The 16,263-nt window shown below is 44.7% G+C and overlaps 1 protein-coding gene across 4 annotated transcripts in view; it reads left to right on the forward strand.

Moving 5' to 3' along the window:
* LOC121578125 (centrosomal protein of 170 kDa-like) overlaps positions 1 to 15,345 on the forward strand; it is a 63,293-nt gene extending 47,948 nt beyond the window's left edge. For 2 of the 4 annotated variants that reach the window (XM_045214045.1, XM_045214047.1), the window contains 9 exons: positions 1,518 to 1,652; positions 4,706 to 4,841; positions 5,007 to 6,539; positions 10,021 to 10,264; positions 11,464 to 11,644; positions 12,161 to 12,411; positions 12,523 to 12,616; positions 12,759 to 12,810; positions 13,321 to 15,345. In XM_045214045.1, coding sequence (XP_045069980.1) covers positions 1,518 to 1,652; positions 4,706 to 4,841; positions 5,007 to 6,539; positions 10,021 to 10,264; positions 11,464 to 11,644; positions 12,161 to 12,411; positions 12,523 to 12,616; positions 12,759 to 12,810; positions 13,321 to 13,577 — 2,883 coding nt within the window. In that variant the 3' untranslated portion in view covers positions 13,578 to 15,345. The remainder of the gene's footprint in view (positions 1 to 1,517; positions 1,653 to 4,705; positions 4,842 to 5,006; positions 6,540 to 10,020; positions 10,265 to 11,463; positions 11,645 to 12,160; positions 12,412 to 12,522; positions 12,617 to 12,758; positions 12,811 to 13,320) is intronic. The other 2 variants (XM_045214046.1, XM_041892244.2) reach the window with 2 other exon arrangements.
* Positions 15,346 to 16,263: the final 918 nt, after the last annotated feature.

Raw genomic sequence — 16,263 nt, forward strand, 5'->3', positions numbered from 1 at the left:
TTTTGTAATGTATTTAATTTCCAACTGAATGTGGTCATTACGAGACTATTTAAAATACAATTACAATATTTAATCAAAAAATCCTTTCAAATTTTTGTACACTGAAGGTCTTGATCAGGCACTTTCACTAATACACACATTTTCAATGGTATAGAAATAAAGAGATGTTACTGTTAGGATTAGGAAATGGTATGTCTCACCCTGAGATGGAGATCTATTTCCCTCAAGTCTCTCTGTTCTAATTAGGATTAGCTCATTTGAACAGCCATACACATTGAGAGTGGGCTATCATACACTCTTAGAAAAAAGGTGCTATCTAGAACCTAAAAGGGTTCTTCGGCTGTCCCCATAGTAGAACCCTTTTTGGCTGGCACAATCCAGTGTAACAGCTGCCATCATTAAAAAACACAATTAAAACCACATAAGACTCATTCATAAATCCTTTAAAGGAATAATCCACTCAAAAATTATATTTTTGTATTTTTTTCATTAGTCCACTGTTCATACAGTCCCAAAATGTTTTGCATGTCAGCAATCAAGCTGTCAAGATATAAGTACATTTGAACTTGCCACATCATCATGCGTTTTTCATCATATGATGCATTTTGCATCATCATGTGGCAAGTTACAATTAGCTTTTTGAAAGTCCAATATCTTGAAAACTTGATTGCTGACATGCAAAACATTTTGGGACTGTACCCCTTTAAAAGAACCCTTTTGGGTTCCCTTTCCACAGAGGGTTCTACATAAAACCAAAAAGGGTTCTACCTTGAACCAAAAATAGTTATCCTATTGGGACAGCCAAATAACCCTTTTGGAAGCTTTTTTCTAAGAGTGTAGTGCTCAGTCTGATCACAGCATGCCATGTTACATACTGCTGTAGAGCTAATCTAATGGGCTCCAAATGGCATTTTGAGGCTCACCATCAAGCTCTCTCCATGATTCGATAGTGCTCCAGGGATTTGCTCATGTTACAACTACCTGCATGCTTTCTCATGCTGAATGAAAATATTTCTAAAAGGGAAAGTCTCGGAAGTAGAGAAGGGTTTACTGCTGGGGCGGGGCTTAAGATTCCCCCAAATAAACTCAGTTTAAACTCTTAAACATGTAGCCCTGATATGTAAAATTTAAATTCATTAAACATGTATATGGGACTTAAAATATGGTATTTGGGGCCTGGATTGAGGGGAGTGGGTTGGGGGGGGGCAGGCATTGGTTGTCAGTTTTATGTAGAGCTTAGACTGGGTAGTCTTCTCTAAACTAGAAGTGTGATTATGGTAATTCCTATAATTAGCTAACACACTAATTGGCACACTGCTCCCTGTCTTTCTACATGGCTGTAATGTGTGTTGTTTCCAGTGCCGTTACCATAGCACTGGCCTTGTGTGGATGTATGAAGTGTGTGGGGCAGTGCTTTAATCCAACTGGCCCTCATGTTGGTCCAATATCAGCCACCTTTGTCTATGGAGTAGACTACACTGAAAAGTCATGTAGCCCTTTATTACCTTGATACTCAGGTGTTTGGGGTGGAGCAGAACCAGGATCCGTCTGTCTCAGGACCAGTAGAACTCCAACAGGGAGGAGGAGGAGGGAAGGAGAGGAAGGCCACAGAGACGGGAGAAAGTGTGAAACCAAGCTGCCTTCCATCCAAGGTAAAACACCCCTTCCATAGAGACAATAATGATTACACCCAATCTCATCATCTCATCATAGTCACCAGGCTACCAAAACCTGATAGCATGTATCTCATTCAGTGACGTGATGCTTGAGAAATGGAACCATCACTGAGATTCATTATTATGGCCCTGACATACTTGGGTAGAGTCACTCGCTGTCTCTTTCCCTGACCCTCAGATTCCTTCTCAGGGACGGGACAGCCTCTGAAGACCATTGTTTAAATTTTCTGAGGAGAATGATGCACAAACCACCCACTGGACACACAGTGGTTGAATCAATGTTGTTTCCACGTATTGTCAATGAAATTACGTGGAACCAGTGTGGAATAGACGTTGAATTTGACGGCTGTGCCCAGTGGGCAGGAATGAGAGGCAGAGATCACAAAAAGTGACCAATGCTAGTGCTGATTTCCTCATAACAGAGCAAAAGAAGCCTGTCTAAAGAGGCCTATGTATACTGAACAAAAATATAAACGCAACATGCAACAATTCATAGAAGGAAATCAGTCAATTGAAATAAATTCATTAGGCCCTAATCTCTGGATTTCACATGACTGGGCAGGGGCGCAGCCATGGGCGGGCCTGGGAGGGCATAGGCCCACCCACTGGGGAGCCAGGCCCAGCCAATCGGAATGAGTTTTTCCCCACAAAAGGGCTTTATTACAGACAGAAATACACCTCAGCACCCCACCTCCCCTCAGACGATCCCGCAGTTGCAGAAGCCGGATGTGAAGGTCCTGGGCTGGCGTTGTTACACGGGGTCTGTGGTTGTGAGGCTGGTTGGACGTATTGCCAAATTCTCTTAAACAACATTGGAGGCGGCTTATGGCAGAGAAATTAACATTCAATTCTCTGGCAACAGCTCAGTTGGACATTCCTGCAGTCAGCATGCCAATTGAACGCTCTCTAAAAACTTGAGACATCTGTGGCATTGTGTTGTGTGACAAAACTGCACATTTTAGAGTGGCCTTTTATTGTCCCCAGCACAAGGTGCACCTGTATAATGATTATGCTGTTTAATCAGCTTCTTGATATGCCACACCTGTCAGGTGGATGGAGTATCTTGGCAAAGGATAAATGCTAACTAACAGGGATGTAAACAAATTTGCGCACACAATTTGAGAGAAATAAGCTTTTTGTGCATATAGAACATTTCTGGGACCTTTTATTTCAGCTCATGAAGCATGGGACCAACACTTTACATGTTGCATTTATATTTTTGTTCAGTATATTTACAGTTGACCAGTTTCTCACAGGAGGATAATAATCCTGCAGCAACAGGAAATGTGAATTATTGTGTGGATTATAATGAATGGACATTTTTGTAGGAGTTTATACATTTTTAGTTGGTGCAAAGGAAGTCTGACATTTTAAAGTGGAAATTACAAACTTTAGAATCCTTTTTAAAACGTGAATGCCCTACAGAAAATGTCCTGCAACAACAGGGTGATCAAATTAATATCATACATCTGTACTATAAACATAGGAAAGCAAGAGCTCCAGATTGCATTAAGATGACTCTGTTGGAAGGGGAGTAGTGGAGTGTCAGCCAAGCACTCCCCGCTTCCTTGTTATTCACAGAGTAGGCCACTCAGTGTCTGACCTAGTTCATAGAGAGATGAGAAAGGATGCTCTGTCCCCTCCTGGCAAGTTCTATACAAGCACAAGGGGAGGAAGGAGACTGTATATAGTCTACAACAGTCTAGTATAGTCCACAATAGTCTAGTATAGTCTACAACGGTATAGTATAGTCTACAACAGTCTAGTATAGTCTACAACAGTATGGTATAGTCCTCAACAGTCTAGTATAGTCTACAACAGTATGGTATAGTCCTCAACAGTCTGGTATAGTCTACAACAGTCTAGTATAGTCCACAACAGTCTAGTATAGTCTACAACAGTCTAGTATAGTCTACAACAGTCTAGTATAGTCTACGACAGTCTAGTATAGTCTACAATAGTCTACAACAGTCTAGTATAGTCTACAACAGTATGGTATAGTCTACAACAGTCTGGTATAGTCCACAACAGTCTAGTATAGTCCACGACAGTCTAGTATAGTCTACGACAGTCTAGTATAGTCTACAATAGTCTACAACAGTCTAGTATAGTCTACAACAGTCTGGTATAGTCCACAACAGTCTAGTATAGTCTACAACCGTCTGGTATAGTCTACAACAGTCTAGTATAGTCTACAACAGTCTAGTATAGTCTACAACAGTCTAGTACAGTCTACAACAGTCTAGTATAGTCTACAAAGTCTATCTGATATATATTGGGATCCATTTGTGGTCGGTGCCGTTTAAGATGAGGGAGGACGATCATTTATTTTTTATGAACATGGCCTTATTTCTATTACAGCATATTGGATGACTGTCATTCATATTCCATTCACCCAGTTCAATGTAACATCGATAGGTTTAGGCTACGACATGATACTCAAATCTTCCCTATACACATCATAAGGTTGCTACAACCTAGCCTATGAATGAAAGTTTACAACGTAGTTGCACACAGGTTGAGAGAAAGATTTGAGGTATTTAGCGCCTCCATCATTCCTTCAATTCTGACCAGTTTCCCAGTCCCTGCCGATGAAAAACATCCCCACAGCATGATGCTGCCACCACCATGCTTCACTGTGGGCGGCCCTCTCTTGGCAGGTTTGTTGTAGTGCCATATTCTTTCAATTTTTTAATAATAGATTTAATGGTGCTCCGTGGGATGTTCAAAGTTTCTGATATTTTTTTATAACCCAACCCTGATCTGTACTTCTCCACAACTTGAATATGATAACTCCTCAGGCTCATCACTTAAACATAAGACCATTCGGAAGTGAACGAATGGCAGAAGAGTTGTCGTCTGTGTTCTCCGCTACATGTGAATACTCCCTCCAGCTCTAGGTGACCAGTAGCAGTGATCCGGTTGATTTGCTAGGTTAACTGTAGTCTTTTCCCACAGCCGCTGTTTCTCTAAATGAGTCTGACAAGAGACTAGGCTAACTGTGTCTGCGCTCTCTTCTCTCCTGTCAGAGTATGTCTGAGGACCCGGTGGCAGTGGGCAGTAGTCACTGGGTGTCTCAGTGGGCCAGTCCAGCTGCTAACAACACCAGAACCGACCCAGAGGGGTCTGGTGCGGAGTCACCTGCCTTCGTCCATCAGCAGAGAGGTACAGTAGGGCTCCTATATTTACCAAAATCAGGCTAATGTGGATCTGCATCAGTCTTAGCTAAGGTGTATTTTCTTCACATAATGACACTAAATTACTATGGTTGAGTTGGGTGAAATATTTATTTAATTTGATTAAGAAATGTAGCTTTACTATTTCTTCCAGAAGCGGATGCCTTTGAGTCGGGCGTGTCCATCCGAAGCGCCAGCTCTGCCACCTCCAGTCTCACCGAGCGTAAACGCAGGACCCTCCCCCAGCTCCCCATCGACGACCCCCGGGCCAAGCCAGGGAAGAGCTTGTGTGGCCTGGGCCTGCATCGCTCAGAGATCGGGGAGAAACAGGACACGGAGCCCCAGGAGAAGGAGAGGCAGGTGGAGCATAAAGGAGTCGGGGCGTGCTTCACCTCCATAGAGGAGGGGGATATGATGAACCAGACCAAGGCCCCGCTACAGGCATCCTCCAAGCCCTCTCTCAGACCTATGAGCAGCAGTGAGAAGAGGTCAGAGGAGAGGAGGAGGCGGGCGGAGGACAGGATTCAGCACCATAGCAAAGGAGGAGGGGACGGGGGGGAGAGGTCAGGGGTCAAGCCCCTGGTCCGCCAGGGCAGCTTCACCATCGAGAAGCCCAGTGGTGTGGTGCCCATCGAGCTGATCCCTCGGATCAAAGGTGGTGCCGGTAACCTGGGCCACGAGCGCAGCATGGACACAGCCACCCTGCTGAAGGACACAGAGGCTGTCATGGCCTTCCTGGAGGCCAAGCTGAGGGACGAGAACAAGCTGGACAGAGCCAAACGGGCAGGCTCCATCTCCCCTGAGTCAGACGTGGACACGGCCAGCACCTACAGCCAGGCAGCAGGAGAGGGAGAGAAGAAAGCAGCCCACCAGAAACGCCGCTCCCTCAGCAGCCTGCACAAGGAGAAGAGCCACCTGAGCTCATCCTCCAAAACCGCTGCCAGCACCAACGCCCGCGAGCGCCTGGAGAGAAAAACCAAAACTAGCCGGCCAGATGCCCGCCGCTCCGTCCAGCCTGCCTCCTCGCGGGCACGCCAACCCTCCCAGGACCTCACAGATGACGACCAGACCTCTTCCTTCCCCATCTCTGACATCCTCTCCTCTGACCAGGAGAGTTTGTATAGTCACTCGCACGGCCGCAGCCACTTCACCTCTACTGATGACCTGCTACATTCCAAACTGGAGGCCAAATCCAGCAGCAAGACCAGCTCCAGTAAGACCAGTAAGACCCTCCAGGCCGCCACAGCTTCCTCCCTGGGGAAACAGGCCTCTCTGCCCCAGCCACGGCCTACCAGAACCTCCCTGCTCCGCCGGGCCCGGCTGGGGGACACATCCGACACGGACCTGCCCGATACAGACAGGATGTCTGTGGCCTCCGAGGTGTCCACCACCAGTTCCACGTCCAAGCCTCCATCCGGTCGTAAAACCACCTCGCGGCTAGACATGCTGGCCCAGCCCAGGAGGACGCGGCTGGGCTCCATCTCTGCCCGTAGTGACTCAGAGTGTATAGTGGGCCGGAGCAACACATCCTCCCCTCGCCTGTCTGCAGAGACCGCCCTGCGCCTGGGCCTCCGCTCCTCCACCCCCACCGACAACAAACTGGCTCATCGCATGAGGGCCAACAGTGTGTCCAAGCTGACCGAGGCCAAGGCCAGAATCAGCTCCTCCGTCCACAGCACTCCCTCAGGTGAGATCATGTTCTCATCTCCTTGTCCATGTGTGTGTTGTGGTCAGTGTTTGTCCTTGTCCGTGTGTGTGTTGTGGTTAGTGTTTGTCCTTGTCCATGTGTGTGTTGTGGTCAGTATTTGTCCTTGTCCGTGTGTGTGTTGTGGTCAGTGTTTGTCCTTGTCCATGTGTGTGTTGTGGTCAGTGTTTGTCCTTGTCTCTGTGTGTGTTGTGGTCAGTGTTTGTCCTTGTCCATGTGTGTGTTGTGGTCAGTGTTTGTCCTTGTCTCTGTGTGTGTTGTGGTCAGTGTTTGTCCTTGTCCTTGTCCGTGTGTGTGTGTTGTGGTCAGTATTTGTCCTTGTCCATGTGTGTGTTGTGGTCAGTGTTTGTCCTTGTCCGTGTGTGTGTTGTGGTCAGTATTTGTCCTTGTCTCTGTGTGTGTTGTGGTCAGTATTTGTCCTTGTCTCTGTGTGTGTTGTGGTCAGTGTAAATCACTCTCATTGTCTGAGTCCTGTTCAGAGAGCCCTCAGCCTGAGCCTGACCCTTCAGAGGAGGAGCTCATGGGTACTGTACCAAAGAGAGCTCTGTGTGTTTAGTGTGTGTGTGTGGTGTGGTGGTGTTTAGTGTGTGTGTGTGTGTGTGTGTGTGTGTGTGTGTGTGTGTGTGTGTGGTGTGGTGGTGTTTAGTGTGTGCTCCCTCCCCTCAATCTGCCACTACAATGATGAGCCTAATGCTGTACTCCAACCTTAAAACTTATTGGAACTGTCTAAGTCAGTTAGACTTAGTTAGCCTAAACCAGGGCTCTCCAACCCTGTTCACGGAGAGCTACTGTCCTGTAGGTTTTCACTCCAACCCTGTTCCCGGAGAGCTGCCGTCCTGTAGGTTTTCACTCCAACCCTGTTCCCGGAGAGCTACCGTCCTGTAGGTTTTCACTCCAACCCTGTTCCCGGAGAGCTACCGTCCTGTAGGTTTTCCACTCCAACCCTGTTCCCGGAGAGCTACCGTCCTGTAGGTTTTCACTCCAACCCTGTTCCCGGAGAGCTACCGTCCTGTAGGTTTTCACTCCAACCCTGTTCCCGGAGAGCTACCGTCCTGTAGGTTTTCACTCCAACCCTGTTCCCGGAGAGCTACCGTCCTGTAGGTTTTCACTCCAACCCTGTTCCCGGAGAGCTACCGTCCTGTAGGTTTTCACTCCAACCCTGTTCCTGGAGAGCTACCGTCCTGTAGGTTTTCACTTCAACTCTAATCTAGCACACCTGATTCTAATAATTAGCTGGTTGATAAGCTGAACCAGGCTAGTTACAACTGGGGTTGGAGCGAAAACCTACAGGAGGGTTGCTCTCCAGGAACAGGGTTGGAGAGCCCTGATCTAAATACTATGGCCACAAGTTTCAAATTGGCTAGAAGTGACATTGTTATTGGCCAAAAGCTGACTGATCTTTTAGTGAATATTAATTGGCGATACAGAGCCAAACAGATTAAGCCACTTGTTACTGAGGGAATCTAACCTCATTGCTGATGCAAGACATGAGCAATGTTGTGATCAGCACTGGGCTCTGTTGTTTAGGGACTTGTCATGTAGTTATTAATATGTTATTACAGTGAATCCAATTGATATATTTGAAATCTAGAGAGAGTGCATTTGGTCAACACTGTCCAGGATACATTTGGCGCAGATGTGACTTTGTAAGAAACAATGGCTTAATATGTTATCCAAGATGTCCATCCCTTCCTGTTTGATGCTTGGGTAAGGGGGCGCCAGATGACCATCCCTTCCTGTTTGATGCTTGGGTAATGGGGGCCAGATGATCATCCCTTCCTATTTGATGCTTGGGTAATGGGGCGCCAGATGACCATCCCTTCCTGTTTGATGCTTGGGTAATGGGGCGCCAGATGACCATCCCATCCTGTTTGATGCTTGGGTAATGGGGCGCCAGATGTCCATCCCTTCCTGTTTGATGCTTGGGTAATTTTTATTTATTTTTTACCTTTATTTAACCAGGTAAGCCAGTTGAGAACAAGTTCTCATTTACAACTGCGACTTGGCCAAGATAAAGCAAAGCAGTGCGATAAAAACAACAACACAGAGTTACATATGGGGTAAAACAAAACATAAAGTCAAAAATACTACAGAAAATATATATACAGTGTGTGCAAATGTAGCAAGTTATGGAGGTAAGGCAATAAATAGGCTATAGTGAAAAATAATTACAATTAGTATTAACACTGGAATGATAGATGTGCAAGAGATGATGTGCAAATAGAGATACTGGGGTACAAATGAGCAAAATAAATAACAATATAGGGATGAGGTAGTTGGGCGGGCTAATTTCAGATGGGCTGTGTACAGGTGCAGTGATCGGTAAGGTGCTCTGACAACTGATGCTTAAAGTTAGTGAGGGAGATAAGTGTCTCCAGCTTCAGAGATTTTTGCAATTTGTTCCAGTCATTGGCAGCAGAGAACTGGAAGGAATGGCGGCCAAAGGAGGTGTTGGCTTTGGGGATGACCAGTGAGATATACCTGCTGGAGCGCATACTACGGGTGGGTGTTGCTATGGTGACCAATGAGCTAAGATAAGGCGGGGATTTGCCTAGCAGTGATTTATAGATGGCCTGGAGCCAGTGGGTTTGGCGACGAATATGTAGTGAGGACCAGCCAACAAGAGCGTACAGGTCACAGTGGTGGGTAGTATATGGGGCTTTGGAGACAAAACGGATGGCACTGTGATAGACTACATCCAATTTGCTGAGTAGAGTGTTTGAGGCTATTTTGTAAATGACATCGCCGAAGTCAAGGATCGGTAGGATAGTCAGTTTTACGAGGGCATGTTTGGCAGCATGAGTGAAGGAGGCTTTGTTGCGAAATAGGAAACCGATTCTAGATTTAACTTTGGTAATGGGGCGCCAGATGACCATCCCTTCCTGTTTGATACTTGGGTAATGGGGCGCCATCGTTGGATGCTTTTGTTGTCTGTCAGCTGACGGAATCAGTCTGACTTTTTAACTGGTGTTTATCATTGTTCCTAATAATGACATTATTAACACGAACTCGTCAAATGATAGCCTTTCATTTCAGATACAGTCTCGAAATTGCATCATTTATATTATTTGCATCATTATGGAAATAGAACACCTTCAACTGAAAAGCCTACAAACTATTACGAACACGATGGTGTTCTCCATTTTACTCTACGACCCCCACAAGTGTCACGGGACTCGTCTGAAGGTAACCCATACAAATGAATGGAAGTATGGAGGTAGTTTTGTGACAACAAAAGTAATGGGTTAAATATGTGTCCAAAAAAACAAAAATATTTCCTGAGCTTTCTTATATCTCCTAGATAGAGGACAGACACTTCAAAATGAATGTGTTATTCAATGCGTTTCTATGGGCTATAGTAGTAAAGGCCAATGTGAGCATCCGGTGCTTTCTGAATGACTGAAATGACCTCAAATGCAACACAATTATCTCTTGATAACGGTATCTTTCTCCCTGACCTTAGCGTCTAACAGGTGGAGACGGCTGCCCCCAGAGTATGGATCCACCTCCGAGGAGGAGTTTGGCTCCAACAGGAACTCCCCCAAACCCGGGCGCCCCCTGCGCCCACACCCGGTCCTGAGGGGTACCACCAGCAGGCTTAACTCTGGTCAGGATAGCCCTGGAGGCGTGGTCCTCAAACACCGCATGAGAGAACAACAGGAGGAGTACGTCAAGGACTGGAGTGCTCACAGCGAGGAGATCGCCAGGTACTCATCTACTGAAACGTATACAAACTCACACATGCATACACACGACTGCATGGGTACACACACACAAACACACAGAAAATAACCCACCTACTTTTACTCATTCATATTACAAATATTTGTATTTTAATCCACAAGGAAGCTCAGTTCAGTTTATATGCCTCATGGACATGGCACAATTGGTAAATATGATCTGGAGATGCGGCAGCCCAACGAATAGGTTAGTGTTTTCTCTCTCATTAAACAACTGTTATCTTTAGTTAGTCCACTCTAACTGAGGTGCTCTGTTTTGTCAAGCTGTAATAAATGGTTCCCAACTCACTTGGTACTTTCACATAGTATGATGTTCATGAGATTGAACCATCACACTGGGCAAAAACTAGTTGAATCAACATTGTTCCCACAAAAAAAAGTTACGTGTGATAACGTTGAATCAACGTGGAAAACTGATTGGATTTTTTCAGTCATCAACGTAAGGGAATCTCCTCTTTTTTTCACCCAAGCTATAACTTAAATGACATGGTGAAATGTTTTGTTGAGTTCACGTTGAATTCATGTCAGTTGACAACTCAACCAAATGTAAATCAAAACTAGACGTTGAACTGACATACAGTATGTGCCCAGTGGGATGCCACCTTAGAAATACAGCTCCTTCATGGGAAGGCTGGCTTCTCGTCAGCCACGGTCTCTCCTCTCTCCCCTGCACCCTTCCTCAGCCTGCATATCTTCCACTTGACCTAGTAGTCACAGGGTGACTGAACTGGGCAGTGAGAAAAGGATAGATTCATACTGCCTCGTAGAGCAAGCACAAGGCATTTCTTACAAAAGAAAGGACCTGCATCAGATAAGGGTATTGAAGGTAATGGAGGCTAACATTATGTTGTCGTGAGCAGCTCTTAAACATTTTGAAGTTCAGGTTCCTTGCATAAAATGCTTGTGTAAGATATTGTCATTTACAAGTGAATATTGTCAATTCAAATTGAAAATGGTCTTACCTCCATCTAGTGGCCAATCTTTAGAATGGTTCTATGTGCTGCGTCAATTCATTATACAGTAGGCTATGTGCTTTTTGATGAGGCTGACACGCAGACGTTCCTCAATGTCTAATGAGTACTCTTAGGTAATAATGTATCATTGTGAGTTATCCGTTTGTGTGTACTGATTTAGAGAAGTGTTCCAGCAGCCCTGATGTATCATAGGTTATTTCCCTGTGTGCGTAGGATCAGTCAAGACCTGACCAAGGACCTGGCCATCCTCGCCCGTGAGATCCACGACGTGGCCGGCGAGATCGACTCGGTCAGCTCCTCTGGCACGGCTCCCAGCACCACGGTCAGCACCGCCGCCACCACGCCCGGCTCCGCCATCGACACCCGCGAAGAGGTAGGCCGCACGCAGGGGGGAATGGAGGAGGGCATTCAGGAGGGCTTTCAGGAGGGAACGCAGGAGGGAACTCAAGAGGGCATGCAGGAGGGATTTCAGGAGGTGTTTGACTTTATTCCTTCCTTCCTTCCTTCCGTCCACTACTAACGCTCAACATACTGCTTCAGCTTCACTTTGGCTTTGACCTGCTGCAGAAGGTGTGGACTGTGAACTGGCATAATGCTTTGAGCTTTCCTCAATCCCATTTTGAGTATGCTATATACTGATCAGATATAACTAAAGGGTGTGTGTATTTACATTTTCTTAACAAGCTTTCATTGACCTTTCTCTGCTAACTTCTTTAATACCTAATTCATCCAACTCATCACTATGATAACCTGGATAATCTGTAGCATAGTGATAGTACACATGAATACAGAGTAGAGACAGTATAAATGTTCCAGTCATGGTTAAGTTGTGGAAACCACAGCAATCATACAGCTGCCACATATAACTGACCCCCTCTTCCCCTCATAGCTGGTTGACCGTGTGTTTGACGAGAGCCTCAACTTCAGGAAGATCCTTCCCATGGTGCAGAACAAGGCCTCTGAGATAAACGGACACCCTGTGGAGCTCCGCCCCCGCGCCCCAGACAGCCTGGACTCTGCCCTCCGCAGACGCACATGGAACAGAGATGAGGCGGTGTTGGACAGTCTGCTGCTCACATCTGTCTCTCAGCTGTCAGCCAAAATCAGACAGTCTGTTGACAAAACAGCAGGAAAAATACGGTAACAGTCAAGCTCTTTAATGTTGTTTATATCTGTATATCTGACATTCACAAGAGATCAAGGAGATATTAGCAAAGCAAGTCTTACCTCTATGAACTATGATTTTTCCAGGATATTGTTCAAAGACAAGGACAGGAATTGGGATGAGATTGAGAGCAAACTCCGATCTGAGAGCGACATACCACTCCTCAAAACCTCCAACAAGGTAAGTAAAAAACAGCTTGTAAATGTATTTTTTCATTAATTTTATTTTATAAATAATGCATCATAACAAAGCAGCTTTTATAAGGAAGAAACGTATATTCCTCTCTCATGCAACGGACTTCCCCTTACATCTCTTGGAATAGGAGATCTCCTCTATCGTCTTGGAGCTGAAGAGAGTGGAGAAGCAGCTACAAGGTGAGATAGCACGGCAGACCAAGGTGAGATAGCACGGCAGACCAAGGTGAGATAGCACGGCAGACCAAGGTGAGATAGCACGGCAGACCAAGGTGAGATAGCACGGCAGACCAAGGTGAGATAGCACGGCAGACCAAGGTGAGATAGCACGGCAGACCAAGGTGAGATAGCACGGCAGACCAAGGTGAGATAGCACGGCAGACCAAGGTGAGACAGCACGGCAGACCAAGGTGAGATAGCACGGCAGACCAAGGTGAGACAGCACGGCAGACCAAGGTGAGATAGCACGGCAGACCAAGGTGAGACAGCACGCAGACCAAGGTGAGACAGCACGGCAGACCAAGGTGAGACAGCACGGCAGACCAAGGTGAGAGGAGTGTGCATTGCTAATAGATTCAGACTTATACACACATTAGTTTCACAACATGCATTCCACCTGCTTCAACATATATGATCACAACCAAACACAAGCTCATATTTTTCAACCATTCTCCTGTATTTCTCATACAGTGATAAATGTCATGGTAGATCCTGACGGCACCCTGGATGCCCTGAGCAGCCTTGGCCTGACCAGCCCCCTTACACCCAAGCCCTCTCCTGGTTCTCAGGGGCCCCAGAAGAGCCTCCCAGGCCCTGCAGCCAAGGGCCACACCGCCTCCTCGGCCCCCACTGAGGGGTCAGGATCTGGGTCAGCCAGAGACCTGGGAAGCCTGCACTTCAACCACATCCACCCGAGTGGAGAAGAGAGTGCCATCACTCAGAAGTGAGGAGGTTCCCACCCTCTGCGATGCTTCGTATATAGAACACCTGCCTCAAATAACAATTTCCCCTCTTTTTAAATATTTCTGAATGAACACCCACCACCCTATAGCCAGTAACCTACCAAAGCTAACAGTAAATCGTTTTTTTTTTATGTGAACCAAGTTTCTAAAAGTGAAATAAGTGTACTGTGGAGCAAACTCATGAAATGTTACTTATTGTATTTTGAATTTCTGTTTTGCAGGTAATCTGTTTTCTATCTATTTTCTGCACAAATTTGTCTTAAATACTACATTTCAACTTCTCTGAGCATTTCTGTACCCAGAGAATCATATATATTGTTATGGTGAAATGCAATTCACACAAAAACATTTTTTGATACGGTTTGAAACTGTTTAAGACTGTTACAGTACCATTTTAAACTATGTTACAGTACAGTAATGCTTGTATGTAGCCTAAAGGGGTCTACACAGGTGAAACAGAGCCGATTTTTGGAACGCGACGCAAACAGACCTCCGTTGGCTCCGTTTGTGTAGACTGTGTAGAGCCCTTAAGCCTGGTCCTTGACCTGAATAACATATTTCATATTATTTGCATTACTTTATATTTTTCCTGTTACGACTATGCGGTATCTTTGTAAACTGGAAGTGAAAACGAAAATCTGACGATGACCGGATCTTTTTCAGCTTGGGCTGTTCTGAATCCCTCCTCTTTACTTTAGTACTTCATACAGTAACATGCTCTTCTGGAGTACATAATAGTTTATAAGATGTACACCCTGAATGGCCTTGGTTGGAGAGAGCTGGTGGGTCTTCTATCAAAAGGACCTCTGTCTGTTTAGTGTTGATTTACAAGGACTTTAAATAGGTATTTGAAATTGTATCAGACAACATGACTGGAACGAAGTTACCGTCAAAGGTTCATTAGCTGTAACCACTGTCGTTAAAGAAAAAAGTTACTGCCAAAGCTTCAACCACTGTCATTACTACATGTATGAATGATGATCATAAGTCATTTGACTTCTATAGCAAGCCTTTTGCTGACATTGAATCGCTCACTATTCTACATTTCCATAAGGGAGGGTGTTTTCATGTACTCATACAGTATGTGTGTTTAGACTAGACATCCTCATTGAGTTTGCTGCTTCTCTTTAGTTCCTTATTGAAGGGTTAGCCTGACCATTTTACAAGCCTTTCCATGTAAAGTTATGTGTCGTAGTATAAAATGTATTCAAGATAGTGCAACAGTATTTAGATACTTTAGCAATAGTGAAGTTAGGTACCAGAAGACATGCTCTCCAACTTTTCTGCTTCATATACAGACCTTGATGTCACTAAGTGCCAAGTTTGAATAGTAGAATGGCATGATGTTTTTAAAGATGAGGAATCATCAAGTAGTGGGCTGAAATTGTATAATTTGTGAAATGTGTCAAAGGCTCTTCAAGAGTGGTTTTAGGATACAAAAGGACAAAAGCAACATTGAACAGCTGATATCAGAATGAGATGCCTCTGTACCTATCCTCTGTTTGTCAGTATATTACATTTTAAAAAGAAAGTTATGGGAATAATGAAGTGCTCGGTACACTTTTGTTGTTAATTTGAAAGTTTACACATTTATCTTATCAGTGTTTTACTTTTCTGTTTCATGTTTTGTATAAACCACCATTTTATTTATTTTGTTGTTAATTCAATGTATTTTATTGTTGCAATTCATGTGTTATGTTTTTTGTTATGTTACTTATTTTCAATTAAATAAAACGTTGTGATTCTTTCCTTATTTACATGGATTTTTGCTGGAGAAACAAGACAGGTTGGTATTCAATGAGTTATAATTTGCACACCTATTTCATGGTGACTCATGTGTTTTTCATACTCAACAGTTTTTAGACTCACCTTTACACTGATGATGATTTGTTTTCACCTTTTTCTTTCATTAGTCCATTGTTGACATAGTCCCAAAATGTTTTGCTTGTCAGCAATCACGTTTTCAAGATATGTAACTTTCAAAATACAGATATCATACAGAAATCTTCGGCTTATGATACAAAATGCATCATAAGGGGAACATTTCTGTATTTTGAAAGTTACATATCTTGAAAACTTGATTGCTGACTTGAAGACTTGTGTTAGCTCCCAGAGCTACTGCCTGGGATTTAGCTCAGCAGGCTAACCCTGTACTCTTTGAAGACTCAGGTTCGTAACTGGCTCTCGAAAACTATAGGCGGTATTCTGCCTCCTCCTTACAATTCTCAGCCACTAGCTTCGTCCACTACTGCCTCATGTGAACTACAATCCCGACGCTGTGTTTGAACTTTTAATAACAATCATCGCTTGCGATATGGCTTTCGAAACATATGGCCCTTATTTTTCATCAGCGAGAAAGAATCCTTCAAATAAAAAAGATACACTTACCGAAGCAGTTACAGATACATACAGATATGGGTGCCTCCAACCGACAAAACTACGCTTAGACACAAGTGTTCGTAACATGCTAGATAGCGAATTAGCACAGGTGGTCGCCTCTTGTCTTCCGCCTGTTTTCCTTGAACAAGAGCTGTAACATGGAGACCTGGCTGTGTGGGAACACTAACCCTATCAAGGTGTGTATCAATTTAACCTTCTTTTTGAAAGATAAACCGTACCGCAAGCCATGCATGTTAATGTTCAGACCGAACGTGGGGCATTTTAACAAACC

Source organism: Coregonus clupeaformis, unplaced genomic scaffold (genome assembly GCF_020615455.1).
Source record: "Coregonus clupeaformis isolate EN_2021a unplaced genomic scaffold, ASM2061545v1 scaf0192, whole genome shotgun sequence".
Lineage (NCBI taxonomy): Eukaryota > Metazoa > Chordata > Actinopteri > Salmoniformes > Salmonidae > Coregonus > Coregonus clupeaformis.